This window comes from Mustela nigripes, chromosome 13 (genome assembly GCF_022355385.1).
Source record: "Mustela nigripes isolate SB6536 chromosome 13, MUSNIG.SB6536, whole genome shotgun sequence".
Lineage (NCBI taxonomy): Eukaryota > Metazoa > Chordata > Mammalia > Carnivora > Mustelidae > Mustela > Mustela nigripes.
In genome coordinates, this window is record NC_081569.1 from 143,244,264 (window position 1) to 143,270,155 (window position 25,892).

The 25,892-nt window shown below is 65.7% G+C and overlaps 5 protein-coding genes across 22 annotated transcripts in view; 3 read left to right on the forward strand and 2 right to left on the reverse strand.

Moving 5' to 3' along the window:
- Positions 1-2,471, forward strand: part of KLC1 (kinesin light chain 1) — a 55,751-nt gene extending 53,280 nt beyond the window's left edge. For all 7 annotated transcript variants that reach the window (XM_059374088.1, XM_059374084.1, XM_059374087.1 and 4 more), the window contains 2 exons: positions 1,773-1,845; positions 2,040-2,471. In XM_059374088.1, the coding sequence (XP_059230071.1) occupies positions 1,773-1,845; positions 2,040-2,042 (76 nt within the window). In that variant the 3' untranslated portion in view covers positions 2,043-2,471. The remainder of the gene's footprint in view (positions 1-1,772; positions 1,846-2,039) is intronic.
- Positions 72-14,314, reverse strand: XRCC3 (X-ray repair cross complementing 3). 6 transcript variants are annotated; one of them, XM_059374103.1, is made up of 10 exons: positions 12,331-12,392; positions 11,266-11,337; positions 10,441-10,555; positions 9,776-10,216; positions 8,071-8,208; positions 7,496-7,708; positions 3,383-3,537; positions 1,042-1,254; positions 867-913; positions 72-770 (listed from the first exon to the last, which is right to left on the reverse strand). In XM_059374103.1, exons 4-10 carry the CDS (start codon positions 9,828-9,830, stop codon positions 542-544), a joined length of 1,050 nt encoding a protein of 349 aa, XP_059230086.1. In that variant the 5' UTR covers positions 9,831-10,216; positions 10,441-10,555; positions 11,266-11,337; positions 12,331-12,392; the 3' UTR covers positions 72-541. The 6 variants fall into 6 exon arrangements, with proteins under 6 accessions (XP_059230086.1, XP_059230087.1, XP_059230089.1 ...); XM_059374104.1 differs by having other exon boundaries at positions 10,943-11,337; XM_059374106.1 differs by lacking the exons at positions 11,266-11,337; positions 12,331-12,392 and adding an exon at positions 13,483-14,314.
- Positions 11,759-12,452, forward strand: LOC131999466 (atherin-like). Its single transcript, XM_059372166.1, has 2 exons — positions 11,759-11,905; positions 12,051-12,452. The coding sequence occupies exons 1-2, from the start codon at positions 11,759-11,761 to the stop codon at positions 12,450-12,452; spliced, it is 549 nt and encodes a 182-aa protein (XP_059228149.1).
- On the forward strand, positions 12,628-24,173 carry ZFYVE21 (zinc finger FYVE-type containing 21). 3 transcript variants are annotated; one of them, XM_059374107.1, is made up of 8 exons: positions 12,628-12,831; positions 19,705-19,755; positions 20,065-20,233; positions 20,508-20,583; positions 20,666-20,757; positions 21,286-21,339; positions 23,295-23,437; positions 23,603-24,173. In XM_059374107.1, the coding sequence occupies exons 1-8, from the start codon at positions 12,694-12,696 to the stop codon at positions 23,636-23,638; spliced, it is 759 nt and encodes a 252-aa protein (XP_059230090.1). In that variant the 5' UTR covers positions 12,628-12,693; the 3' UTR covers positions 23,639-24,173. The 3 variants fall into 3 exon arrangements, with proteins under 3 accessions (XP_059230090.1, XP_059230091.1, XP_059230092.1); XM_059374108.1 differs by lacking the exon at positions 19,705-19,755; XM_059374109.1 differs by lacking the exon at positions 21,286-21,339 and having other exon boundaries at positions 12,630-12,831.
- Positions 24,174-24,430: 257 nt separating this feature from the next.
- The window catches only part of PPP1R13B (protein phosphatase 1 regulatory subunit 13B), a 93,972-nt gene continuing 92,510 nt past the window's right edge, over positions 24,431-25,892 (reverse strand). For 4 of the 5 annotated variants that reach the window (XM_059374079.1, XM_059374078.1, XM_059374077.1 and 1 more), the window contains one exon: positions 24,431-25,411. In XM_059374079.1, coding sequence (XP_059230062.1) covers positions 25,370-25,411 — 42 coding nt within the window. In that variant the 3' untranslated portion in view covers positions 24,431-25,369. The remainder of the gene's footprint in view (positions 25,412-25,892) is intronic. The other variant, XR_009399238.1, reaches the window with a different exon arrangement.

The following is a 25,892-nucleotide window of genomic DNA, read 5'->3' on the forward strand; positions in this document are numbered from 1 at the left end:
TCTTTTATAAAACTGCAACCCTAAAAGGCCTTTCTCCTATTTACACCAGTCATTCCTGACCTTTTGAGGGCCACAGACTATTTTAAAAAATGGGATAGAAAATACAAATGAATGTTTCTGCTCTAGAAAATGTCCAGAGTCTGCCCAGTTCCAGGGACTTCTGCCTCCACCTCCAGTAATGGGTCAGGCACGCGCCTGTCTTCCCGCACTAGCCCGGGCGGATGATGGCCAAGTCACTTGACTGTTCTGTGCCTCAGTGACCCCGAGACCACCCCAGGGGCGGTGGGGAGGTCTTACTACCTAGGCCAGAGCCTGGTGGAGAGCGAGCTGTGGCGAAGGGGTCCAGGGCCCACCGTAGGGGGGCCTCGCCGGTGGCTCCTCCGTGTGCACTGCCTCCCTGCCGTGGTGGGGGTCGCCCACCCAGACCCGGTGACCCAGCAACGGGTGTGCCGAGTTCCCGTCAGGCCCTTGTGCCTGCAAAAGCAGGGAGGGCTTGGCCAGCACCCGCCACTGATCTGGCCACGCACTCCATGGCGCCGTGTCAGCAGGACTCGGTCCCCGGAGTCCCTCGCACTCCCTCTGCGTTGACTGTGTAGGAGCAGGATGAGGGGGGCAGGTGGGGGGCGAAGATCACCCTCAGGGTACGGTCCGGGCGGCCAGGCGCGGCGCCGCCCCCCTCCTCCGGCTGATGCCGGCTTGCCATCAGCCGCATCAGGAGCTGGTGGGACCAGGTCATTCCGAGAGCCGGGGAGACGCGCTCGTCCCAGGGGCTGAGATGGGACAGGCCCAGTCGTTACTTACAGAACCGTGGGGGACCCAGTCCTCCCCCACTCCTCGGCACTGCCCTCCTGCGCCTCTCTGCTCACCTCTGTGGCCCGGGGGCCGCGCCCTGCTCCTCTGTGGCTTCTGTCACCTGGAACACGCAGACTGGGGTCAACGGCTGCAAAGACCCCGCTGCCCCCCCCCCCCCCCCCGGCATCACCCCTAAACGACGGGCTGAGGCCGTCTGTGTGCAGTCTGGGGTGCGGTGAGGGCACCCACCTGGTTGATGCAGAGCACCGGGCTCCGGAAGGTGCAGCTCAGCCAGCGCAGGGCCCCGCCCAGCGCCTGCAGATGCCTAGCCCTGGGGACCGAGGCCGCGCTGTCAAACTCACAGCGGAATGGGGCTGCCACGGAGTCGATGACCACCAAACGGGCCATCCCCCGAGACAGCAGCACAGGCACCTTCTTCCTCACACACTCCAGCAGGGCGTCCTGCAAGCCGACGGTAGATGGTGTTACCGCCTTTGCCACCCATGTCTCCCCTTCTGCCCTGCGCCAAGGGGCCCCTCATGTCCGTCCCCTTCCACTTCTCAAGCCCCCATGGGGTCGACAGCCCCTGGGGCCATCACCGTGACTTGCCCTTCTCCCATGGCCCCATGCCAGGCACTGACCCTGGCTGGAGCCTCAGCGGAAGGTGGACTCGTGACCGCCACGGTCCTGGGGTCCTACTGCTGTCAGGCAGGTGTGCGGGCAGCCCTGCCCCCTGCCCAGTGGAGGGAGCAGGGAGACAGTGGGGTGGGGCTGCCTCTACTGGGAAGACCCCTGGGCTGTGCCCAAGCAGGGGGGCAAGTGCAGAAGGCCCCCGCCAGCCCTGCCCATCCTCCGGGGCCTCAGGCCTGTCCCTTTGGGGCCACCTGCCCCGCTGGCTTGGACTCGGGGCCAGGTGCCCCGTGACCACACACTGGCAGTCCACCCCCGAGTGAAACCCCGTTCTCTGCTTCTGTCTCTAGGGCGTCCCCAGTAGAGCCTCTTTTTGTGGAAAATGACAGCAGCAGCAGTGGTCTCGAGGACGCCAGCGGTAATGTGAGTCCCCCCTTCCTGTCCCCACGGGTGCCCCAGCCTGTCCCGCATAGCAAAGGAGGGCCTACCAGCACCACCAGCCCCCCGCCAGGCGACACAGGGCAAGACGGTGGGAGCCTTTTGCGCTGAGCTGTTTCCGGAACCACACTCAGGCCACCATGGGTCTTGGTGGCCCTGATTGCGGTCTCCTCTCGCAGTGAAGCCACATCCGGCCTGGGAGACCCAGGACCCTGCTGCTTGTGTGCAGCCAGAGCCAGCCCTGTGACGGCCAGAGGACAGCCACCGAGGCTGGAGGGCCCTGGAGCTGGGAGCCTGCAGCACTAACCTCGTCTTCTGGGTCCCCGTGCCCCGGCGCACGCGGTCCTACTAATAACCGCGCTGCTCAGCGGGGTGCACGTCGCTTGCAAAGCCATGGCCACGCTCGGCCCCTACAGGATGACCGGGGGGGCATGGCCTCCCTCCTGGGCCGCGGTTCTGGGGAGACCCGCAGGCCAGCCGTGTCCTGACCCCCCGTGGAGGAGGCTGCAGCTGTGGGCCCCGTGGGCCCCAGCGACCTGTGTTACTTCCCCAAGCTATGTGTGATATCCTTTATTGTAAATTTTTTAAAAATTAAAAGTTTATATGCCTTATCCTTTCTTTGCAATTTTTATAACAATCCTTAAATGGGAGGAAGGCCCACTGGGATCTGGGGGTTCCCTCCAGTTGTGTGGACGTCCGGGGCAGCGCTGCGCTCTGGAAGCCGGGCTACGTGGGGCGGCCGCATGCAGAGGCCGCCTTACTCTTTCTTGGTGTGCGGGTTCGGTCTTCCTGCCTTTCCTCACGAGCCTTCCCACTCCTGGCCCGCTCTCCACCAGCTAGAGGGCCACGTGGAAGCTGGCCAGGCCCCGAAGCAGCTCTCCCTGCCTGCTGGACCTGCCCTGAGCTCCTGGCCCTCGGCCCTCTCCCAGAGGCTCCCGCACTCTTATCTGTCCACAGGCAGGGCTGTGTCTCTTGGGGATGCTTCCAGATCTGCCCCCCACACCTGTGCTGTGGCCAGGGGGCAGTCAGCCATCCGAGGGGCTTGTTGGGGCTGGGGGCCTGCTAGGTCCTGGCCAGATTGGGGGGCTCCCGTGTCCTGACAGGGGGCTGTCCGCTCGGTCAGAGGCAGAAGTAAAACCCAACACAGACTGCTCTGGCTGGGACGGCTGGCCGTGGGTGTCGCGGGGTGGCCGGAGAGCAGAAGGCGGTGGGAGGGGGTCCACTGCAGCTGCGGCCTTTTCAAGGGGAAGGAGCACCGTGGCCAGGGGTGCGGGCCAGGGTCTGGAGGTGGCGTGCTGGGCGTCCTCGCTCATGGGCTGCCTCCCCCACTGCCTGTGGGTGGGGGACGAGTCCTTCAGGTCAGCCCAGTCTGACCTGAATTTTGGGTACCCGACCACGTGGACTTACACGTGTGGCCCGTGGCAGGGGCCTCTCTGCTGACGGCTCCATGGGGTGGCTCTCGAGTGTGGCTCTCCCACTGGACTGACTTCCCCTCGGAACTTGGGGCCAGAGAGACACTCACCACGTCGGCCACATGCTCGATGAAGATCTGGTCGCCAAATTTCATCCTGTCGACCACGTCTCCTGGGACGTCCGTCCGCAGGCGCCGCTGCTGAGCAATGAGCTGCTGCAGACGCGGGTCGGGGAAGACGTCCTCCGTGCAGATGTACACGGCCCCTGGGGAGGCAAAGGGCCCCTCCTCTCGGTCACCTGCCCCCTGTCGACAGGAAGCACCCCCAGGGCCCCCAGCCCATCTCGAGCGGAAGCGAGTGGGGCCTTCCGGCAATGCCTCCCTGCACGCAAGGGGGTGCTCGCTCTGAGGCCCCAGTCGGGGCTTCTCCCGCCATCCTGGGCCATACGGTGACAAGCCTGCCTGTGTGTGACCAGAAAAGCTGGTCGGCAAACCGCAGGCCCCGTGCTCCCAACAGCCCAGACACCCGGAGGCATCAGCCCGGCCCGGGCCTGGATCCCCGCACAGGGAGCGCACCCCGAGACCACAGCGAGAAAGAACGGGGGCCGTCCGGAGTCAGCCCGAGCGTTGGTGGGAACGGATTTTCAACCAAGGTCCCCGGCAGTTCAACGACAGAACGGTCTCTCCCACAAGTGGCTCTGGGACAGCCGGGTCACTGCCGTCGGAGGACGGGGTCAGACCCTCCTCTCGGCCTGCGTGGGGGCTGCCGACGCGCCCCGGTCTCCGAAGACGACACAGGGAAGCCTTCGCAGCCCCGGCTTCTCGGATGTGACCCAACAGCGCCGGGGAGCAAAGGCAGAAACCGGGCCTGAGCAGCGCGGCCCCGTCACGGAAGCAAAGGGACGACGCACCCGGAGAGGGACGGCGCCGGACACCCCGCGCCCGGGAGGGGCCGGGCGGCCGCGAGGCGCAGAGTTCTCACGCTCACCACAAAGCCCGCCCCGAGTCGAAACCAGGCAAGGACCTGAGCAGACCTTTCTTCCCTGGAGCCGTGCGGAGGGCCGGCAGGCCCACGGGCACAGGCCGGACGTCCCGGTCACTGGAAATGCCAATCAGATCCACCGGGGGACGCCACCGCCTGCTCACGTCCCGCGTCGGCGAGGACAGCGCATGAGGGGGCTGGCGCCCGTCCGGCAGCCCCTCACCTGCTCGGACACGGCACTCGCACGGGGCACAGACCGCGCGGTCCTGAGCACGCGTGTGCTCCCGAGAGCCGCGGACGCCCGTGCTCAGAGCAGCGGTGGCCACAGAAGCCCGGGCACATGGCAAGTGACACGTTCCGACAGAACCGTACACACGTCGCTCCGGGCGAAGGGAGCCCGGGGAGGCCACGACACAGGAGTCCACGTCTGCGAGACGTCCTGAACCGGCGAGTCCCTGGGAGCGGGAAGCAGAGCTGGGGCTGCCAGTGGGCAGGGGGAGGCCCGTGAAATGGTCTAGAATCAGGCAGTCGTGACGGAAGCACGGCTTTGCGCATTCACTAAATGGCCCCGCCTTGTACGTTTAATTTTATGGTATGGGAACCTCGTCTCCACTTTTAAAACACGAAATGGCTGTGTCCGGTGGGTGGAGTGTTGGCCGCGCCCCCCAGGACCGCAGCGGACCTTTGTGGCCCTCACCTGCGTCGGTTCCTGCAGACCCGGGCAGGGGACCCGGCCGAGCCGGAGGACCCACAGCACATACACGCCCCACGTGTGCCTGACTTTTAACTCTGACGTAACCGTGTTTCGGCAGAATCTCAGGCCTGCGGACGGATGCGCGGCGGGACGAGAACCAGTCTGTCCGGAGCGAGCGCCTGACCGTCAGCCTCTCCTTAACCTCTCTGGGCACGGTCCCGACGGTACTTCAGCGGAAACGCTGCCTGGAGACGCGGCCGAGCCCCGACCCTGCCTGTCCCGCAGCCGCTGGGAGCGAGCACGCTGGCCCGTCCACGGGGAACGGGCCGGAGGGAGGTTCTGAGCAGAACCAAGTCTGTGTGCAGCCCCGAAGCCCCTTCACCCGCCTGGGCGTGTGGCTGGGAAAGGCACGGGGCCTCGCCATGCCGACCTCACCTGCGACAGGCCACGGCGGCTTCTCTGGGGTGGCCGCAGCACAAGGTGGCGGGCTGGGGGAGGGGGCTCCGTAAGTGCAGGATTCAAAAGTCTGGAGGACCTAAGCCATCCTTTACAAGATTAGGGCTTTCAGATCTCACTGGGTTAAAGGAGTTATTTTGTCAGGAAAATGGGCATCTTGGACCCAACCTTTAATGTTGGTAACCTCGGGGCTGCCTCGGGGGACATGCCTCTCTGAGACACCCGTGTGGGCGGCCCACGGCCCGGCATCTGACGGACGTCCCCAGAGCCGCCTCAGCCACCCAGCAGTGCAGCTCCCCACAGCCTCACGTCCTCCAGCTCTTGGTTTGTGGCGCGCCGGCTTGTCTGGCAGACGTGGGGGGGCTCTGTGCCCTCTAAACCCCAGGGCAGCCCATGTGATGTGACACAGCTGTCACCGAGAGTCCCTGGGTGGCATGGTGGCGACGGAGTGAGACATCCCCGCCACCACCCCCCCCAGACCAGCAGTGGACTAGGCGGGCTTCTCCAGCAGCAGGGCTGCCTCAGGCTGGGCTTGGAGCAAGCGTACAGGCCACTGAGGGGCCATGCGGGGCCTGTCGTGTCTCGGAACGGGGCACAGGCTCCGCTGTGGGACATCTTCGGGGCTCCGGCGCCAGGACGGGTGCAGGTCTGGGGACCCGCCCTCGCAGTGCCCTTGCCACACCCCCAACCCGGCCTGCGCCAGATTCGGACCCAGCCTGGACACAGACGCCAACGGTAACTGCTCGCGTGACCCGTCTGGGAGAGCATGAGTCTGCAGGGACCCCGCCGGGGCAGAATGGCGCAGACCGTCGCGGAGTGAAGGAGACCAGGCTGGGAGGGCTCTGGGGTCCCGACTGCGTGGACAGCCCTGCCTTCCACCCTCAGCCTGTCTGGGGCACAGCCCCCCACTGCGCCCGGGATTGGGGGGGCTCCCAGCTCGTTTCTGAGCAGACACAAGTCTGGAATCACCGCAGCGCTTTTGTGGGGTAAACGGACGACCCACTTCTGAGGCCAAGTGCATCTACCCAGCACTGGCGCCAGACGCCTGCCCCTTAGGCCCTCTTGGGCTGCGCCCTCGCCCAGAGACGGAAGGACAAGAGTGACACACAAACACCCGGCTCTGGTGGGAGCAGCCGCTACACACGGCCAGAGGGCCCTGCCCGTGGCCAGGGGACCCTGCCCCACACAGCTCACGGTGCTAACGGGCCATGAGAGAGACTGCAGACCGAGCGGCAGTGCCCCGCGGGGGCGCCCGCAGCCACGTGGACCGGCGCGTGTTCCCCGTGTGTGTTCCCAGCGCCAGAGGTCTGGCCCCAGCCGCGTCCCCAACCCACCACGTGGCAGCAGGGTGAGCATGGTGGTGTGGCCGGGAGGGACCCTGGAGTGTCGGGCGGCGAGGTGGCCATGTCGCATGCACCCTGGTGACCTCACGCTTGGTAAAAACAGTGTAGATCTGAGCGCTTGGGAGACCTGCGCAGCAGACTGAAAATGTCCCCCTGCCGCTTCGCTTGTGCACGTCACCGTGCCGCGAGCAGCGTGAGGGCCCCAGTCCCGCCCCACTCCCCTGGGGCTGCAGCCCGCACGCGTGCCCCGGGAGTGCTGGAGCGAAACACCGCTTGCCGGGTCTCCGCCTCTGTGCCCAGCTGGCCGGCAGGCTGGTGGCGTGCGTGTGTGTACGAGCGTGTGTACGAGCGCATGTGTGAAGCCTGCTGGTGTGCATGTGTGTGTGAGTGCGTGTGTACGAGCGTGGGAGCGAGGGCCCAGGAAGCCTCGGGCCAGGCCCGCAGCCTGCGAGGGGATGGGGCCCAGCCGGAGCCAGCCCTGCGGGCCACCAGCGAGCAGGAACAGGTGAGCGGCCACTCGCAGAGCGGACAGGCTGCCGCGCCCGTGGCCCTGGGGCCCCCACTCTCCTGGCGGGTGCAGGAGGGCAGAACTGACAGCAGGCGTGAAGAGGAAGGCAGAAATTGGGAAGACCCCGGAGGCACGTCGGGCACAGGTTCCGCGGAGTGCAGTGTGGCCTCCCCAAGAGCGACTGGGCCGGGCCCCCCCCAAATTCCATCCCCCGCCTCGGCGGCGAGGGGCAGCCACTCACCGGACTCCAGGCCCCCGTGCCGCCGCGGGAACTGCACGGTCAGGCAGAGCTGCAGGGCCAGCTGGGTCTTCCCGGCGGAGCTGGGGCCGGCCAGCTCGGTGAGGCCGTCCGAGGGCAGGCCGCCGCGGAGAAGCCCGTCGAGCACGGGGCAGCCCAGGCTCAGGCGCCGGGACTGTGCAGGGCAGCTCTGGGTCTGCTGGTACAGATGCAGCGCTGGGAACGCAGGGGGGCCGCAGGGGTCGTCAGGCACCACGGGGTGGAAAGACAGGTGACCTCAGTCACATTGGGGGTGGGGGCAGGGTGCCGCGAGCAGGGAGGAGGTGGTCCTGGCCAGGAAGCTTCTAGCGGCAGTGTCCTGTGGCACCGGTAGGCTCTGGGCCCTGACTGCCCACTCCGCCCTGCTTCTCGCACCCCTGCGCCGGGTCCCATCTCTTCTGGCCCCAGAGCTGACTCTCCGAAGCGAGGGTGCCCAAGGCTCCCCCGTCCACCTGACAGGTCCCCACCCTGACGCCGTGACCCGGCCCGGCAGTCAGTCCTCCCCAGGCACCAGGGCAGAGCAGACACTCCGCGCCCACCTGTGGAGACGCCGCGGCCGCGCAGGCGTGAGGAGGCCGTTCTCAGCAGCTGCTGCACGTCGAGGCTGGACAGGCTGGTCAGTCTCTGCAAGTCTGGTCCGGAATAATGCAAAACCTCCTTTGCCGACTTCAGTTTGGCTGAAGTTACACAAATAAATTACAGGACGGGCTCAGACTACAGTCACACAAGGCAACACAGCAAGTTTCAGGACTCCACGGTCCTCCAAATCCGCGCACCTGACAGGCAGGTCCGTTGATCCACTCCCCGAGGCTCTGGGAGCCCCTGGGGAAAGTGTGATGACAACAAAGAAGACGGAGGGGACCTGGCGGGGGGGGGGGGGGTCCCACGCCACAGCAGGAGAAGCAGGCGCCAGAGATGAGGGGCCTCTCCCCAGGGCCCAGAGCAGTGGCTGCCACCCAGTTCCCCGTCCTGGAAACACACACACACAGGCCCAACCCCGCACCATCAGGAAAGCACGCACCGACACTGCAGTTCAGACAGACGCACGGACTGCGTGAGGGAAAACAGCCAAACCACACACGGGCTCTGAAAAAACCAAGAGCCAAGGATGAAGAAACAGGACCGGGGACCGCGCCCGTGTAGGGCATCGCCACGCGCTGCGCCAGCCCCCACGTGTCCTTAGGCATCTGTGTCACACGACCAACAAGCACCCCGATGCTGCGGCTTCCCCGGCGAGCGCCGCAGGGGCCGGCAGGGCTGGAAGAGATCCCAGGACCCCAGCTCGTGCAGGGTAGCCGGGTGGGTGCGCCGGGAGACCAGCAGAACGGCTGAGCTGCCCAGCCCTTGGAGCCTTCAAGGACGAGGGCGGGTACGTGATGGACACACCGGACAATGAGGGAAAAGTCAGAAAGACAAACTCCAAAACAGCACTGGAGAAAAGCAGGCAACTAACACCTCTCGGGGCAAATCACAAAGACGGCGCAAGAAAGGAAACCGTCCGAGCCTCCCAGCAGCGGCTGCTCCGACCCCTGTCACAGCCCTCATGGCCCAAACTGTACCAGCTGGGAGGGGAGGAGTGGAAGAAGCAGGGTCACAGCAAGCCAGCTGTCAACGGGACACACGCCCCGTCAGTAATCCTGGCCCTGACTGACTGAGCACAGCGACAGACACACGTCTAGAAACCCGGACGCAGGGGCGCCTGGGTGGCTCAGTGGGTTAAGCGGCTGCCTGCGGCTCAGGTCATGATCCCGGCGTCCTGGGATCGAGTCCCACATCGGGCTCCTTGCTCCGCAGGGAGCCTGCTTCTCCCTCTGCCTCTGCCTGCCTCTCTGTCTGCCTGTGCTCGCTCTCGCTCGCTCTCTCTCTGATAAATAAATAAATAAATCTTTAAAAAAAAAAAAAGAAAGAAACCCGGACGCAAACACAGAAGAAATCTGTAACAGACTCGTAAGTGGTGTGCCGAGTTCCCTCTCACTTTTTAGACAATAAACATGTATTTCCTTTGATGAAAATAAAATTAACTTTAAAAAAGGCCCTCAGTGAAACACACACACACATACACACACACACACACACACACACCTAAAACCCCGCAACGTGCTCCAGCATCTGTGACTGATGAGGACCGGCTGTCTCGGGGAAGGGGACGTGGACAGGCACCCCGAGGACTTGTTTCATGTGCCCTGTGCATGCGGCCCTGCTCGCGTCTCATTCCGCTGCTCCATGCAAACATCGGGGACGCACCTTTCTTGACCGCGGCGATGATTCTGGGGTTCAGGTCCAGTTGCTCCAAATCCATCTCAAGAGCTTGACCACAAAGTTGTGTAACTTCCCAGGGACACGAATTCCAATGCGCTCGCTGTCACCGCAAAGTGCCCAGAAACCGAGCACAGTGGAGTGAGGGTGGCCTGGGTGCGCGGTCCTCCGTGAGGCGGGCTCCCCGTCACTGTCGTAGGAGAACCACCGAGGGAAGTCCAAGGCAAAGCGTTTGTTCGAGCAACCACTTGGTAACTTAGAAACCAGGAATTCCACGGGTGCCTGGGGGCCCAGTGGGTTAAGGCCTCTGCCCTCCGCTCGGGTTGTGATCTCAGGGTCCTGGGATCGAGCCCCGCGTCGGGATCTCTGCTCAGCGGGGAGCCTGCTTCCCCCCCTCTCTCCACCTGCTGCTCTGCCTACTTGTGCTCTCTGTCAAATAAGTAAATAAAATAAAATAACCGTGAATTCCAACACACAGATGGAATTGTGTGATGGATGGATGTGTTTGAAGACGTGCCCCCAGGTCACCTGAGCCACACCATCCCCAGCAGGCCCGCTCCAGCCCCTGCAGACGGGTGAAATGAGCACGTGCTCCCGCCCTGAGGCCCGGCCGGGGGACCCGGTGTCCAGGTGAGCACCCTGCCTGGACCCACCTCTTCGCAGAGGAGGACGCAGGCAGATGGAGATCACGCGCGCTGCGCTTGCGGGAGTGAAGTGTCTTCTGCGTTCTCCAGGTTCATCTCCCCCAAGTGTGTCTCCATGGAGGATCTGGAAAGAACCGGGAAAGTGAATGTTGAATCTTGTAGGATGCTTGCAAGTCGGAAGCTCCACAACCACCAAGCCGTTTCGGCAGAGGACAGTGGAAACTGTCCTGCCCGTCCCCTGGCCCAAGCCCTAAATGCCGCAGGGCAGAAGCCCGCCCCCTCCCCTGCGGGCGGCCCCACTCAGCCGGGGACCCCAGAGCAGCGAGGCTGAGAGTGCAGCAGGGCGTGCAGGAAGGCCAAGGCCCGCAGCCATGCAGGCTGAACCCAGTGTCGACGTCTACCAGCAAGGCCTCCGCTGAGGGGAAGGTCACTGGCCCTGGCAGTGCTTAGGGTGTGACGGACATAGGCATCACCACGTTGATTTTAGAGCTCCAAGAACCACGTCACTCACACTGTCCCATGTGCAGGCCACCCAGGGAAACAGGTCTGGCACCCACAACTGATGAAACGGTCAGGGATGGCCACGGAGCCTGACGCCCAGGTGTGACCTCACCCTGTGATCATGACCGCGGCCGCAGGAAGGCGCTCCCCGCTCGGGGGCCCACCCCGGCCTGCGGCAGCGCTCCAGGCCAGGGCTGAAATTAACATGGCGGACACTGGGGAGGACCCCGCAGAGCCCCCCCCACGCCCCATGGCCGCCAGGACTGCAAAGGATGGTTGAGCCTCCGACGGAAAGAGGTGCCTGAACCCAGGGCCCCGGGGCCGGTTACCCACAGGGAGAGGCGATGGGGACTGCGACCAGCTCCAAGAGGCGCCCGAGTGTGGGGAAGGTGTGACGTTGGATTTCTAAGGACAGAAACAAGCAAGAGTCCCGGCTGCAGAAGCAGCAGTACGTTGTCAGAGGAGCTGCGGGCGCCCTCCCGGTGGGCAGGGAGACGAGCTTCAGGAGTCCCGAAGCCCAGGCCGGGAAGGGGAGACCCAGGGAGGCACCACCCAGAACCACCTCCGGGTCAGCTGAACACCCGGACCAAACACCCAGCCTGTTGTTCCAAATTCTGGAGAAAGTGTGTGTCCTCCCCCAAAGCCGGGGAAGCCCAGGAGTGACCCGCAGCGGCAGGCGGGGTGGGCATCCGGTGTGAGCTGGGACGGCCGGCGGGAAGGCTCTAGCTGAGGCCGCCCGGGCCGCGCCTGGAGAGCCGCGAGGCTGGGATCCAGGCTGGGAGGGGCAGGGAGACAAGGCCGGGGCGCACAGCGCCTCAGCCTCGCGATGGGGGGCGCCGGCCAGCAGCGGACCACGGGGCTGGGGGGCGGGGGGGCCCGACGCCGCCTCCCCGAGGGGCAGGGGCCGAGCCGTGTCCGGGCCCTGTGCTCCCCCGACGGCGGCTTCGCGCGCACTGCGGTTACTGCTTCTGGGGTCGGGGGGCACCACGGCCGCCGGCTGAGGGCACAGGGCTGGCCCGGCGAGCCGCGGTCGCATGAACGTTAGGGTCTGCGACCGCGGGGAGCCCTGCGGGGAGGCCGGTCCCCGGGCTCCCTCCCTCCCGCTTCCGGGCACTCAGGGGCAGCGGGTCCCACGCGCCGCTCGGCGAGCTCGGAGCGGCCCCGCCGCACTCGGGCCGCGACTCGGGTGTCCAGCGCCGCCGGAGCCTGCAGGAAGGCGCGGCCGCGGGCCCCGAACCTGCTCCAGGGCCGCCCCGGCCCCCGCCCCGCGCGCCCCGCCGCGGGCCCCGCAGCCCCGCTCGCGAGCTTCGCCGGCGTGGACGACCCGCGACCCCGCCCGGGGCCCCGCTCGCCGCGCGCCCGCCCCGCACCGCGCCCCGGGGCCCGCCGCCCGCTCACCCCGCGCCGCGCTCGCCGCCTCGCGCCGCCCCGCCCCTCGCAACCTCCCTTTCCAATACGAGCCGGGCGTCCCGCACCGGAATTGCCAATCAGAGAGGAAGCGGCGCTACGTCACAGACTAACGGACCAATCCAAAGTCTCAATCGTCCCAGGGGGCGGTGCGTGCTTGGCCGCGTCCTCCCTGCCGATTGGTGGCCGACCGCAGGGCTGGAGACCGCGCTGTGGGGCGGATCCCGGGCTCCGATTGGCCCGCGCTCCGGGCCGGGCGTGGCGATTGGACGCGGCCCTTGTCCTCCACGCGGGCAGGGCGGGGCTCCTGGCGGGGCGGGGGTCCGGGCGGCTGGCGAGAGCGGTGGCGGCGTCATGTCCTCCGAGGTGGCCGCGCGCCGCGACGCCAAGAAGCTGGTGCGCTCCCCCAGCGGCCTGCGCATGGTACCCGAGCACCGCGCCTTCGGCAGCCCCTTCGGCCTGGAGGAGCCGCAGTGGGTCCCGGACAAGGAGGTAGGTCGCCGCCGTCCGCCGGCTTCCCGCCCCGCGCCCGCGCCCGCGCCCGGGACCCCCCGCACCCTCGCCCGGGACCCCCCGCACCCGCGCCCGGGACCCCCCGCACCCGCGCCCGGGACCCCCCGCACCGCGCCCGCACCCCCCTTCCGAGCCCGAGGGCCCCCTATGTGCGCCCCGGGACCCCCCGCACCCGCGCCCGGGGCCCCCCGCACCCGCGCCCGCGCGCCGGGACCCGCGTCCGCGTCCCTGCAGCCCGCACCGCCGCTCTGGCTCCTGCTGGCCTCCGGGCCCCCCCACGGCTGCCCTCGGCCCCCCGCGCTCCAGCCCTGCCGGGGCCTTGGGCACTGCGCCCTCCGCCTGGTTCCCTCTCGGGGCGCCCGGGCTCGCGCGCCCCCACCCCCCGCGCGGAGGGCGCCGGGCGCGGGCAGCCGGTCCCGCCCGCTCCGGGCTCTGCCCACCCGCGAGGTCCCGCGGGGCTTCCGCTTGTTGGTTGAGCCGCTGAGCGGGGCCCGCGCTCCGCCGGGGGGGGGGGACGGCGGCCAGGCCCCTGCGCGCCCTGCGGGGCCCTTGCGCGGTGCGAGCGGAGCGCGGCGTATGAGCAGGAGGCTCGGGTGACGCGGAGGGGGCGTCCCGGCTAGGGGACCGCACCTGCGTGGAGAGGCGGGAGCAGCTGTGGCGGGAGGGCGAGGCCGGGGGCGGCGCTGAGCTGTCCCCGTTGGCCGGGTGGGTGCGGCACCTTCGCGAGGCCGCTCGGTGTCCCCAAGCCGGCCGCTGTTGGTTCCCGGGGCCGGGGGACAGACGTCCGTGCGTCCGGTCAATCACAGGCCCCGGAGGAAAGCTGGCAGCCCCTGATTGTTGGGAGTGCGCGGAGTGACCCCTGCGCCTGGTCAGCCCCCAGCCCCCAGAGTCGCTGTCCGCCGCAGGCTGTCCGCGCAGGAGTCAACCAGCTGTCTGGTGTGGGAGGAGGGCAAGCCGCCGGAGCTGGGGAGAGGCCCGGTGCAGGGCCGCGGGGAGGAGGGCCAGCCTGGAGGTCAGCGGCCCTGCCTTGGGCCTCCCGGGCCTCCGCCCCTTGTTGCCCTGTGTGGGCGCGTTCTTTTCTCTCGTACCCTCCGTGCTCCTCCTCGGAACAGCATGTGCCTTTGCTCGCAGGGCCTGCCTGGTTAGGGCTGCGGCAGGATGAAGTGTCCTGTCTCCGCTCATTCGGGAGTGCGAAAGTTACCGCGCTCCGGGAAGTCGAAGTAGCATGGCTGGAGGTGGGGACAGGCAGGTGACCCAACCTGCAGACGGGGGAATTGCTCGCTTCTGCAGTGGGGGAGGGGTGGTCGTGACCTGCCGGAGGCCAGACTCTGCACCTGTGCACACATCACCTGCGGCCAGATCACCGGGTGGTCGCCCATGTGTCACGGAGGTGAGGGAGTGTGTGGCTACAGGAGACATTCTGTCCCTGACCAACCCCCCGTGAATTCCAACAGCACCAATAGCCCCCCCCCCCCCGCCCCGCCATCGCTCAGGGACCTGGTGGCCGGCAGTGAGAGCCATCTGGACAGAAGCACTGTGGGCGGCCACACTGGTTAGCGGCGGGGTGACTGCTGTCCCCCAGGCTCTCTCCCGCAGTGTGCCATTTCCCGGAGACACCGCCTGTGTTTTCCTGCCTCTTGGCCACTGCTGACCACAAAGTGACAGGGGGGTCTTCTGGCGGGTGCACTGGGTGGGAACACCCGGATCCGGGGAGGTGTCCCTCCTAGAGCAGGAGGTTGGTTCCGGAGCTGAAAGGGTGGTGGGCGTCGCTCCAGAGCGCCCCCTGCCTCCCGTTTGTCCCTGGAAGAGTCAGGCCAGGCCCTGGAGGCCTTCCCCGCGGGTGTGGGGTGCGGGGTGGGGGTGGGGGTGGGGGTGGGGGTTGTCTGAGTTTCAGGAAGTAGAGTTTGCAGCCTCCTGGGGCATGGTCCAAGAGTCCCGAGTGTTTAGCAGAGAGTGTTCTGGAGGAAAAGAAAGTTGGCATGGGGCACGCAGTGTGGGCTAGGAGCCTCCGGAAGCCTTGGGGAGGGGTGTGGCTGCTCCTGCTCGGCCACCAGTCCGGGGCCTGGCACTGTGGAAGGGACGCCCCCCCCCCCCCGCTGCGCACTGCCCGCTGCGCTTCTGGACCCCCTTTGTGTGCAGGGGGGCACAGCTTGCGGTGCCTGCGGTGAGAAACCGGTTTGTTTATCTGTGGTGGGTGGGGCTGGGGGTGGGGAGTTAGGACAGACACGGCTGGAAGGTGTCCCGGTGTCCCGCAGACCCTCCGCTTCAGTCAGCATTGACGTGTCAGTGGGCGGCCCCCCGAGTGTCCTCGTGGCTCTGTTTTCCACTGGGTCACGCTGAGGCCAGTCCAGTCCACGTCTCTTATACTTTGTAGCTGCCTGAGCCCGTGCCAGGTGGTTAGCTTGGGCCTGTGGGGACATCCTTTAAAAGTGCTAAAGATTTGGGGGGGGTGTATGCCGAGCACGCACAGAGAGATGGTCTGTAGCCCTCCGCTTCCCCCGGGGGCTCCTGCGAAATAACCGTCGCTGAACCCCGCTGGCGGGGGCTGGCAGGTTCGCGGGGGGCCTGGCAGCGGCCTCGGACTCGCGTGAACGGTGGTGGAGATGGGCTTGCGGTGGGCTCTGTGGCACGCGGCCGGAGGGATTGTCACCAGGAGACGGAGATGCTGAGTTTCACTCTTAAGACCCCTGCCTCCTGGCCCCCCCACTCCCCCCGCCCAGTCTTCAGCCCCGATAACCAGTGACGACGGCGGCTCTGTGTTCTCGTTCTGACGCGGGGGTTCTCTGTAGACACGGGAGCACGCGGGCGTCAGACAACCCCGAGCTAGGAGAGGTGGTGCTGGATGGGGCTGCTGGCGGCCCGGGAAGGAGCCGCGGCTGCGGCAGGGAGACCTCGGGGTCCATCAGTGTCTCAGGCCGGGTGGGAGGGACCCCAGATGGGCGGAGGCCCACGTGGAGATGCGGGTAGTGTGACCCGACATCAGGGGAAGCGTCACCCCGGGTCAGCCTGTCTCCAGCTCAGGGCGGGTCGTCTACGGGCCTGAAGGACAGACCGAGTGAGGTGAACGCGTCTGCTCTGATCGATGAGCCCCGACAGGTCAGCCGGTCAAGAACGGGGCAGAATGCGGTGAATTTGGGGTCCGTGTCCAGCCTTGTCACGGGTGATCGGGGGCAACCGGGTCATCCAAGTTACACGGCAGGAGCCTCTCTGTGGAAACTTACCCAGCAGTCAAGGTGGGGAGGGTGTTGACACTTGCTCTCCGGGACCCAGGGGGTGCCCCTAGACCCCCCAGGACCTCTCTGCCATTGGCAGGTGCTGACGGAAATGCCACAGTGCAGGGCCCCTGAGCGAGGGCTGCGGCTGGTGCTTCGGGGTGCGCTGCTGTCGGTAGCTCTGCGTGTCTTGCAGGAACCAATGGCAGTGGGGGTCCGGGTGGGGCTCACAGATGGGCTCTGTCCCGCGGGGGTGCGCTCATCTCCTGTGACACCTGCTGTTTGGCCTCTTTGGCCCCGTCATCTCGTTCCCGTGACCTCGTGTGTTCCCCACCCCTTTGGGCGGGGATTTAACTGTTTGCTGGTCCCTTGTTAGTTAAGCAGTTAAGTCTTTAAATGGGCCAATTTATATTTTAGGAGTTACGCTTTTGCTCTTTAGAAGGGATTATTATTATTATTATTATTATTATTATTTTAAAGATTTTATTTGTTTATTTGACAGAGATCACAAGCAGGCAGAGAGGCAGGCAGAGAGAGAGGGAAGCAGGCTCCCCGTTGAGCAGAGAGCCCGATGCGGGGCTCGATCCCAGGACCCTGAGATCATGACCTGAGCCTCTGCCGAAGAGGCTTAACCCACTGAGCCACCCAGGCGCCCCTATTGTTTTTTTTTAATTAAACATTTTCTTTTTAAGCAATGTCTACACCCAGCGTGAGGCCCAAACTCGTGACTCCAAGATCAGAGTCTCCGCTCTTCCTGCTGAGCCAGCCAGGCACCCCTAGACAGGATTATCTTTCAATACGAGTATTCTAAATTTTATTTTCAGGATCTGTTTCCTTCTGAGGAACCTGAGACACGGTTGCAGTGTGAGGGTCGGAGGGTCTGGTCCTGGCGGCGGGTTGTGGGGGTCATGGGGTGTGGCGCGGCCGTCCCCCGGGGCCCTGGGGAGGGGGGCCGGCCCCTTCAGGCTCTTCTTGTGCAGTCGCCTTTGTTGACATCCTTCAGAGGCTCTAGCCCCGTATTTTCTACTCTGACGTGGAGGGGACCCCCTCTGTCACCTGTGTGCTGGGACTGCTTCTGGAGTGGCCCCTCGCACCTCTGGGGGCTCCTCCCGTGAGGGTCGGGCGGCGGGGCAGACCGCGGTAGCGGGACCCTGGGGTTCCCGAGACGCACCTGTTCCAGGGCCCGGGCTGCTCTTGGCTCCTGCGTCCGCCACGGGGCCACCCAACCTGCCAGGAGTCCGAGGCCCCAGAGCAGGTGCTGGGCTGGGAACTCCGGCCCCAGCCGCCCCGCCTTCGCGGTGCGCAGCGCCCCTCCAGAGGCCACCCCCTGCCACCCGCTTTCTCCATCCAGTCCGCTGGGTGAGAGGCCCTTGGGCTGAGCGCGGGGCCCCAGGAGGCCAGGCTGGAGTCTCCTGTTCCCCGGGCTGTCCCCGGGAGCGGGGGTCACGGTGGGCGGCCCATGCGAGGGCTCAGGCAGCACAGGGGGCTGTGGGCATGTGTGCACCGTGTGCATGACCCCTCCCTCAGTCCCTCATGGGGGGCCTGCCCTGGAGATCCCACGTGTCGGAGCCTCAGCCCCCCCTGGTGGGGACCACGCGGGCCGGGGCCTGTGGAGGGGGGTGAGCCGCACGTGGTTTCCAGGGCCCCGGGCCGTGGAGTCGCCTGGTCTAGTTCGGTGTCACTGCTGCGGGGCTGGGCTGGTGCCTGTCGTGTTGCTTGCTCTGGGGACAGTTTCTCAGACGGGGCATCTGGTGTTTGACCGTATATTTACTTTGGTCTCTTTGCCTGTTGCTTTCTTGATTTCATTTTCTTTAGATTAAATTATTCTGCTGATCATTTTCAAAGTGTCTTTTCTGTTATGTGGTCAGCAAACTACCTTGTTTAAGGACCAGTTTTCTCAATCTCCTCGTTGCTTGTTTGGTGAACTTCTGTGTCACTTACATTGTTAAGGAGCACGTTTTAAATTCTCAGTGTGATTTAGTTCAGAAGTTGGCCCTTCAACTTGCCGAACACCCCAGCCTTACGCTCCAGCCTTACTCGGAAGCATGAAGCGTGCCACGGAGGCAGTGGGGAGGGGGAGGGCGGCATAGGCTTCCCGGGGCGCCCTGGCCTCGGGCCTGGCGGGAGGCTTTCTCCGTGGATTCTGTGGCTGGCACTGGGGGGGCACGTAGAGCTCGCGCCCCGCCGCAGGTAGCCTTCCAGAACTCACAGAAGGGAGAGGCAGTGCCGGGGATGGGCAGACGCGGCCACGGTGCGGTGAGCAGCCGGCTCCCACTCAAAGCCACAGGGGACTCCGGAAGGTCAAGGTGGACCAAGACCTGTGTCCCAGTCCGGAAGGCAGCGTAAGGGCGAAGAGGAAGCGAGAGAATGTGAGTCATGGGATCTCAAAAGGCTCAGACGCCACTCCTGGTGCGGGGCTGTGGCTGCAGGGTCGCGTCTGGGAAGCACAAGGGCCCAGGCCCCTCCCGGAGCGGCTGCACGAAGCCGGCGCCACCGGACTCCGGAGCAACACAGATTGGCAGGACTGGAATCTCCCCCGAGCTGTTTGCCCGGCCTGGGGGAGGCCGGAGCCCAGAAGGACTCGCAGAGCAGGTGGGGGGGGCGTGTTGAGCCTGGGGGTGGTGCGGGCTGGCGAGTGGCCCGGCTGCCCCTGTGGCTGAGGGCGTCTGAGCAGAGTGAAGACGGTCGGTGGGGACGAGGGAAGGCCCAGCTGGGCAGCACTGGCTGTCCCCGAGCTGGTCCCGCTGGGAAGCCCTCCCCCCTGCCTGGGGGGTGGGGGGTGGGGACTGTCGCCCTGTCACCCCCCTGCAGGGCTGAAGCTCCTCGGGGGTGTGGGACCGGCTTTCTCACTGTGGGGAGCCGAGCTTCCTCCGCGCCCTGACTGCCCTTCGGTGCCTCTGGCCAAACCGGAACCAGCTCCGTGTTCGCGTGTGTTAACGGAGAGGCCTAAGCTCGTCCCCTGTCCTCGGTGCCCCTGCAGGGCCTCCTGTCCCGGGAGTGCAGGGTGGGGGGGAGGCCTCCCCTCCGTGCCCAGCGCCCTGGTCTCTGCCCTTCTGGGGCGCCCGTTGCCCTGAGCCCCAGCCTGGCTGCTGTCGCTCCCTCTGGTGCCTGCCTCCGAGGAGCGTCCGGGAGCATCTGCAGGCCTGGCCGTGGCCGCGGCGAACCCCCTCCAGCCCGCGCCGTCTCCCGTCCCGTGCGGCCTCTTCCGCACACACGTGTGGCTGCGTGCGGGCCGCTGCCGGCCGGGCCTGCCCCTAACGGAGCCGCAGCGGCTGCTCCCGGCCGTGCGGTCTCGTGGTCCTGTGACACGATCCTTGCTTCCAGCACCAGGACGGCCCCAGTGGGGCCCTTTGGGTTCTGACCACTGCCCCGGCTCCAGCGCGCTCCAGGGTCCCCGAGATGCCATCTGAGCCATTCCCTGCCCGGAGCTGCTCGGGCTCAGACCTCACTCATGCCCTCGGTGTCCCCCCATGCGCCCCCACGGCCTGCGACTGGGGGGGTGGCACCCGGCCTGTGGGGCTCCTGAGCTGGTGGCCGAGCCTATCGCCCTGTCTCCGTCACGCTGGGCTGGGAGGGGCGGGAGGGGCACTGTCCGCGCCGCTCGGAGCTGCGGCCTCATACGCGGTCGTCTTCCCTCCAGTGCCCGAGGTGTATGCAGTGCGACGCCAAGTTTGACTTTCTCACCAGAAAGGTGAGCTGAGGCCACTGGCTGGGGGGCCCAGGCCGGATGGCGCCACTGCCGGGGGTGGGGGGGCCGCGTGTCCGCCTGAGGAGGGCGGACTGTGACTCGGCCGGGGCCGAGCGCAGCTGGCACACCCGTGTGACCGTGCCTGGTGCGGCCACACACGCGGGTCTTGCCCTCCGAGGGGTGTCCCCTCCGTGGAGGTGGGGTGCCCCGGCGGGTGGGCAGTGGGACACAGAGCGGCCCTCAGGGCGACCTCATCGCTTGGTGCGGGGGCGGCCCTCCGCCTCCTCACCGCCGCCCTGTCCGTGTCCGCAGCACCACTGTCGCCGGTGTGGGAAGTGCTTCTGCGACAAGTGCTGCGGCCAGAAGGTGCCGCTGCGACGCATGTGCTTCGTGGACCCCGTGCGGCAGTGCGCCGAGTGCGCCCTCGTGTCCCACAAGGAGGCCGAGTTCTACGACAAGCAGCTCAAGGTGCTCCTGAGCGGTAAGCCGGGCCTGCGGGCCTCCTCCCGCCGCCCCTGCCCCCTGCCAGCGCAGCCGGGGCCTGGCCTGGGGGATGCAGCCCCCGGGGCCTTCTGGGAAAGGACCACAGTTCCTCAGAGCTTTGGGGGTGCACAGAGCCTCATCCGACCGCAGCGCCCCTGCTCCTCTCGGGCACAGCCCCAGCCGTGGTCTTCCTGGGGGCGCGCGCCGCGCCGGGCCAGGAGGACGAGGTGTGGGAGGAGCCGCCGCGCTCTCACGTTCGTCTCCGCCCCCAGGAGCCACCTTCCTCGTGACCCTGGGAGATGCCGAGAAACCAGAGACGATGGTGTGCCGTCTGTCTGGCAACCAGAGGTAAGAGGCAGGGCGCCACTCGGCAGGGACCGCGCTGTCGCTGTGACCCCAGGTGACGTGCTTTGGCCACTCTGCTCCCTAGGTACTTGCTTCTGGAAGGGGACAGCCGCCACGAGATTGAAATCGCGCGCATCTCGGCCGTGCAGGTCCTCACGGAAGGCTTCCAGGCCGGAGGTGAGCGCCGCGCGGGCGGGGAGGGCGGTGCGGCGTGCGGGTCCGGGTTTCGGGTCTCCTCCTCGGCCTGGCTGCGGATCCCGGGGACGCCCGCCCGGTGTCCTCCTGGGCTTGTGTTTAGTGTCTTCAGGAACCCGCTGGGTAAACGGGGCTGCCCGTGTCCGAGAACGAAGGAGACTCTGCCCGGACGCGCCCCGTTGTGTTGGCCTCACACCGGGGCTGAGGCTCCCGGCGCCGCTGGCGTCCCCCTCGTGCTCAGAAAGCCTGAGCGGCGGCTCGTTGGGAACCGGGGCTTCTGCTCCTGTCAGGTGTCTGTGAAGTGAGATCCCCTTACATTTCCTTGGGGAGCTTCCAGAGCCTTTCGGCCCCTCTGGATCTTTCCATCTCGCTCTGCGCTTCGGTAGCGGCTTTCCGCGGGAGAGTCCGCGTCCGGCCGTGCAGCGTGCGGAGCGCCCGCGCCACTGACTCCCTCTCGCTGTTTTCTGATGGGCGCTCGTTCTCTCCTGCCTGCCTACCTACTTGGCGTAGAAAAAGACTCTCACGCTTACACCAGCCTCCTGGGGAGCCAGCCCGTCTCCGAAGGTCAGCCTCACGCTGCGCGCAGCTCTCCCCCGCAGCCCCGAGATCGCGCCCCGGGCTCTTATATGTGCACGCGGTGACACGTGCGTGTATACGCGCCGTCTTCCGAAATAAGATCTCGTTGGAGAGAGAGTGAGCGAGCGAGAGCGTGTGGGTGGGGGGAGGGGCAGAGGGAGAGGAGGAAGCAGGCCCCCTGCCCAGCAAGGAGCCCGATGTGGGGCTCGATCCCAGGACCCCGGATCACGACATGAGCCGAAGGCAGCCGCTGCTGTCAGTTGACTTGAGAGGGGTTGGGCCCGAGACGAGGGTGTGCGCCCCGTGAACGAAAGTATCCCAGTGGCAGGAATGTAGTTCGTCTGCTCCGTTTGACAATCCCAAGGGCGCAGCTTTCCCCAGTATTTCCCAGCCGTGCATCCCCAAGCTGACCAAGTCCGGGGCAGCGGGGCGCTGGGGGCGGCCTCCCTCCTGGATGTTCCTGTGCCTTCTCGGCCTGCTCTGCGCCTCTGTGCGAGCCCCCGAGTGGGCAGTGCTCCCTGCCTCTGCCCCACGCACAGGGTGTGACGCCAGCACCACCCCGGCTACCTGGGGCAGGTGGGAGCTGCAGACACCCAGGTACATAGGGCGGGGCGTGGAGAAGCTGGGCGGGGTGGGCAGCCCAGGTGCCCCTCTGCCTGCCTCCTGCTAGGGAGCCGGGGCTCAGGAACGTCCCTGGCCAGAGCCCCGCCCAGGCCAGGGAGAAGGCCGCCCCCTAGTGGCCTGCGGAAGCCTCGTCTTCCTTGCCAGGGCCCTGGGCCTTCTGGCAGTTTTGGGGGTGCAGTGAGCCCTGCTCTGCTGTTTTTTTTTTTTTTTTTAAGACTTTATTTATTTGACAGAGAGAGATCACAAGTAGGCAGAAAGAGAGGAGAAAGCAGGCTTCCTGCCAGCAGTTTTTTCAAAGCCGAGAACCCTGTCTTCCCTGGGGGTGGGTGGCGGGGGGTCACACTTCCCAGCGGGCGGCAGTCCGAGGAGCTGCGGGCAGTCGCCGTTCTTGGCTTTGCCAGCTCCGCGGATTCTCACAAAGGGCAGGAGCAGCCAGAGGCGGCGGGAAGCAGCTGGGGCCGTGCACCACGGGAAGCTCACTTGCAAAAGCAGGTGGCAGCCAGAGCCATGGTTGGTGCCCCCCTCCCCCCCACAGAAGTGGGCACTCCCATAGGGGCCCGGTCGGGGACCGGCCTGGCGACACGCACAGACGGAACGGGGCTCATGAGAGGTTCGCTGAGGTGGCCAGGACAGTGCTTGACCGTTGCCATTGTCTGGTGGCCAGGCCCCCTCAGCCGTCCAGTGCTGTCCCCAGACCTGGAGGCAGGCGCTCAGGTCTACCCCGAGATCCGTGTCTGACGGAAGAAATCTTCCATGGGCCGGACTCCTGCTCAGAACGGAGTTCTCATCCTGCATCGCAAAGTAGAAAAGCCGTAGGTAGACTTCGCCGTGAGGCTTGGTGTGCGCGGGCTTCTCTGGTCGTGACTGAGCGCGCCGGCCTGTTCATGAGTGATGGGTCCTTGAGCTGCTGGCCTGGCCTGGAGGGGGCCGCTCCCAGCCGTGGCATCTTTGCAGGCGGTCACGCACGAGGGGGGTGTTAGCACTCCTCTGGGCCTTGCTGATGGCCCGTGTGCCGCGGCCGCGCGGGATTCGTACGCGCACGGGGCCAGCCAGTTGTGGGGGCTTCCCACCAGCAGGAGTCCCCACGTGGGACTGGCTGTCGCAGTTGTGTTTCGCTGGGCTCAGTGACGTGGTATGATGTATCCCGGGCCCTGGAGGGCCAGTCTGGGAGATTTCTTCCCCATCCTGTGAATCTAGGGTCATCCACCAGGGGCCGCCGGTGCCAGCGTGAGGGGTGGGAGGCAGGCACGCGAGGCCAGCTGGAATCCTGGGTGGCTGGGGTTCCCCGTGGGCATTCTTACTTTGTCTCCCCTTTTCAGGAGGCAACGCACGGGCCACAGGCATGTCCCTGCAGTACACAGCACCAGGGGCGGAGGGCACGACCCAGCTGAAGCTGACGGCTGGGGAGGACGCCAGCGCCAGCCGCAGGCAGTCGACAGCGTGGCTGGTGGCCATGCACAAGGTACTCGGGCCGAGGCAGGCAGGGGCGCGCGGAGAGCTGGACTGTTCTGCTTTGAGCCTGGGCCCACCTTTCCCCGAGGCGGCCCTGCCAGCCGGGGAGGGGGTGCCCACGCCCGCTCCAACCAGGCCCAGGCCCAAGCATGCTTCTTCTCTGGTCCCGTTTTAGGCCACCAAGCTCCTCTACGAGTCACGGGACCAGTAACCATGCAGCACGGCCCGTCGGCGTGGAACCGCAGAGCCTGCTCTCCGCACGCGCAGGCAACTCACGCGCCACGGGCTGGGAAGCGCAGCCCGAGTGTCGGGGAAACGGGCGCTTGCTTAGCCGGTGCAGGTTCACAGTTTACTGATGCGCTGAACGGCCTCACGCTTTAGAGTTTGTCACCTTGTCCATACTTAACTGGAGGTGGGAGAGGTTGAGTCACACTACTGCCAAACTATTTTTAGCATACCTTAAACCATGTTTTTATGGGTGCCCGGGTTTACTAGAAGGTTCTGGTCCCTCAGTGGCCCCTGGCAGCACGAGGACACACGCTGCTTTCTAGGTGGCCCAAGCCCGATCATAGACCGCTCGCTTCCCGCATCACTAACCTGGGGCTACGAGCAAACCTTTGATACTCACGGAGCGGGAAGAACCAGCTTTGCTTTTTCTACTTTTCACTTACCGTTTCACTTTATTAAAGTAATTGTACAACAATTTGTATATAAAGCTTATGATTAAAACCTATTTTGAAAATACAGATCGGGTCTCGCTTCACCATGTCCCAAAGCCCCCGCGCTTTCCCACTGCTGCCCCGTCGGGCTCCCGAACACAAGACTCGTAGCCGCCTGGGAGAGACAGGCTTTATTGGGCGTCGTTACAGGGCGGCCGCGGTGGGGGGCTCGCGGCGAGGTGGGGGTCCCTGTAGGGGGGTGGCAGCCCGGCACACAGTCCGTGCTTGAGGGGGCCTGGCTACAGCAGCGGCTCTACGGTTAAATTACACACAGGACTCATCCGTGGAAAATAAAGCCTAAGGGCCTGGCTTTTAATGAGAAAAAAACATTTCCAATATTATTCTGGTAGTTTCGAATGGTCTAGTCAAAAAATACTTTTGGTATAGAAAAGTCTGTACGTACAGTTCCACCCAGAGTCTGGACTGGGCCAAGGTAATCACATCACGGCAGGCCCATGCTGCCCCCACCCCCGACGGCTGCCCTACCCCGGCCCGTGGGCTGCTGCAGGGAAGGCCGTGCTGCGAGCAGAGGAGGGACGGTGCCATCTGGGGGCTCCTGATTGTTTGCTGCTTGGTATTAAGGGCTCTGGCGCCTGGGCCACGGCAGCCCGGTCCAGCACCATCGGCCTGCATGAGGGTGACTGACGCAATGCCTGGGACACACGCACCAAGCACCACCACTGACAGAAGTTTCCATACAGGGGCTCCTTTGGTAGGGGAAGGAAGAGATGTGCGTGGCGAGGGTGGGCAGGGCGGTGGGGTTGCCAGGACTTCCGGTGACAGGAGGGCAAGCTCGAGCAGAGGGCACGCCTCACTGTGGTCGCAAGTTTTCCCTGTTGGGGTGGGGGTGACACGGAACAAGGGACAGCCTTGGGGCCAAGTCAGTAAGAGGGTTCATCTTCATTGGCAACCAGCCAGGGATAAATTATAGGGCTGCTTATTGGCAAAAGGGACAGTTGTTTAGAAAGCTGGATATTTATTTGGATTTACAGTAATTGGCAAAATTCAGTCTTCTTGGAGGCAAAAGTACCTCTCCCAGTTACGGGCAAACTGAAGACAGGGCCTCACCCAGAAGCTGCGGGAACTTCACATCGCGGACGCCGTCTGCTAAAGTGAGCACCATTATCAACCGTGTCCGGCTTCAGCTTTCCTGGGGAAACGGCAGAGCTACCTTTCTGGCGGCCCATCGGCTGGCGAGCCCGGGCAGTGCTCCAACGGCAAGTTCAGGCCAGCGTGCGCTGTCGGGGTTTGATCCGCGGATACAACTGGGAATCAATGGGGACAGTCAGGACAAGGCCATGGTCCCACTGAGCAGGAAGGGGTGCCCAGAGGGCTGCAGGGCCGGCCACCAACCCAGGTCCCGACTCCCTTTATAAGCTGTGCCCCCGCCGAGGGCAGCCTCTCCCAGCACCGGGCACCACCAAGAACCCGCACTGCTGGCTAGAAGGCTCCCCGGTGTACTTCGGCACAAGGAAAGGCGCACCCGCCCGCCCAGCTAGGCATGTGGGCTGAGCGCAGGGGCACCTGCTCTGTCACGGGGTGAAGGACAGTTATCAGCACCACGGACGGAGCAGCCGGCCCGCTCCCCACCCAGGGACGCTCCCACCCAGAGACGAGTCAGGACTGCAGACAGTTGTGGCGGGGCGAGGGGGGGGGGGCTGCTCGCCAAAGCTCCTGTGTCAGGGAGCTTTGTCTTCTTGTGGCTCCACGGTACCGACCCCCATGGCCCCCCCCGGTGTGGGGTCC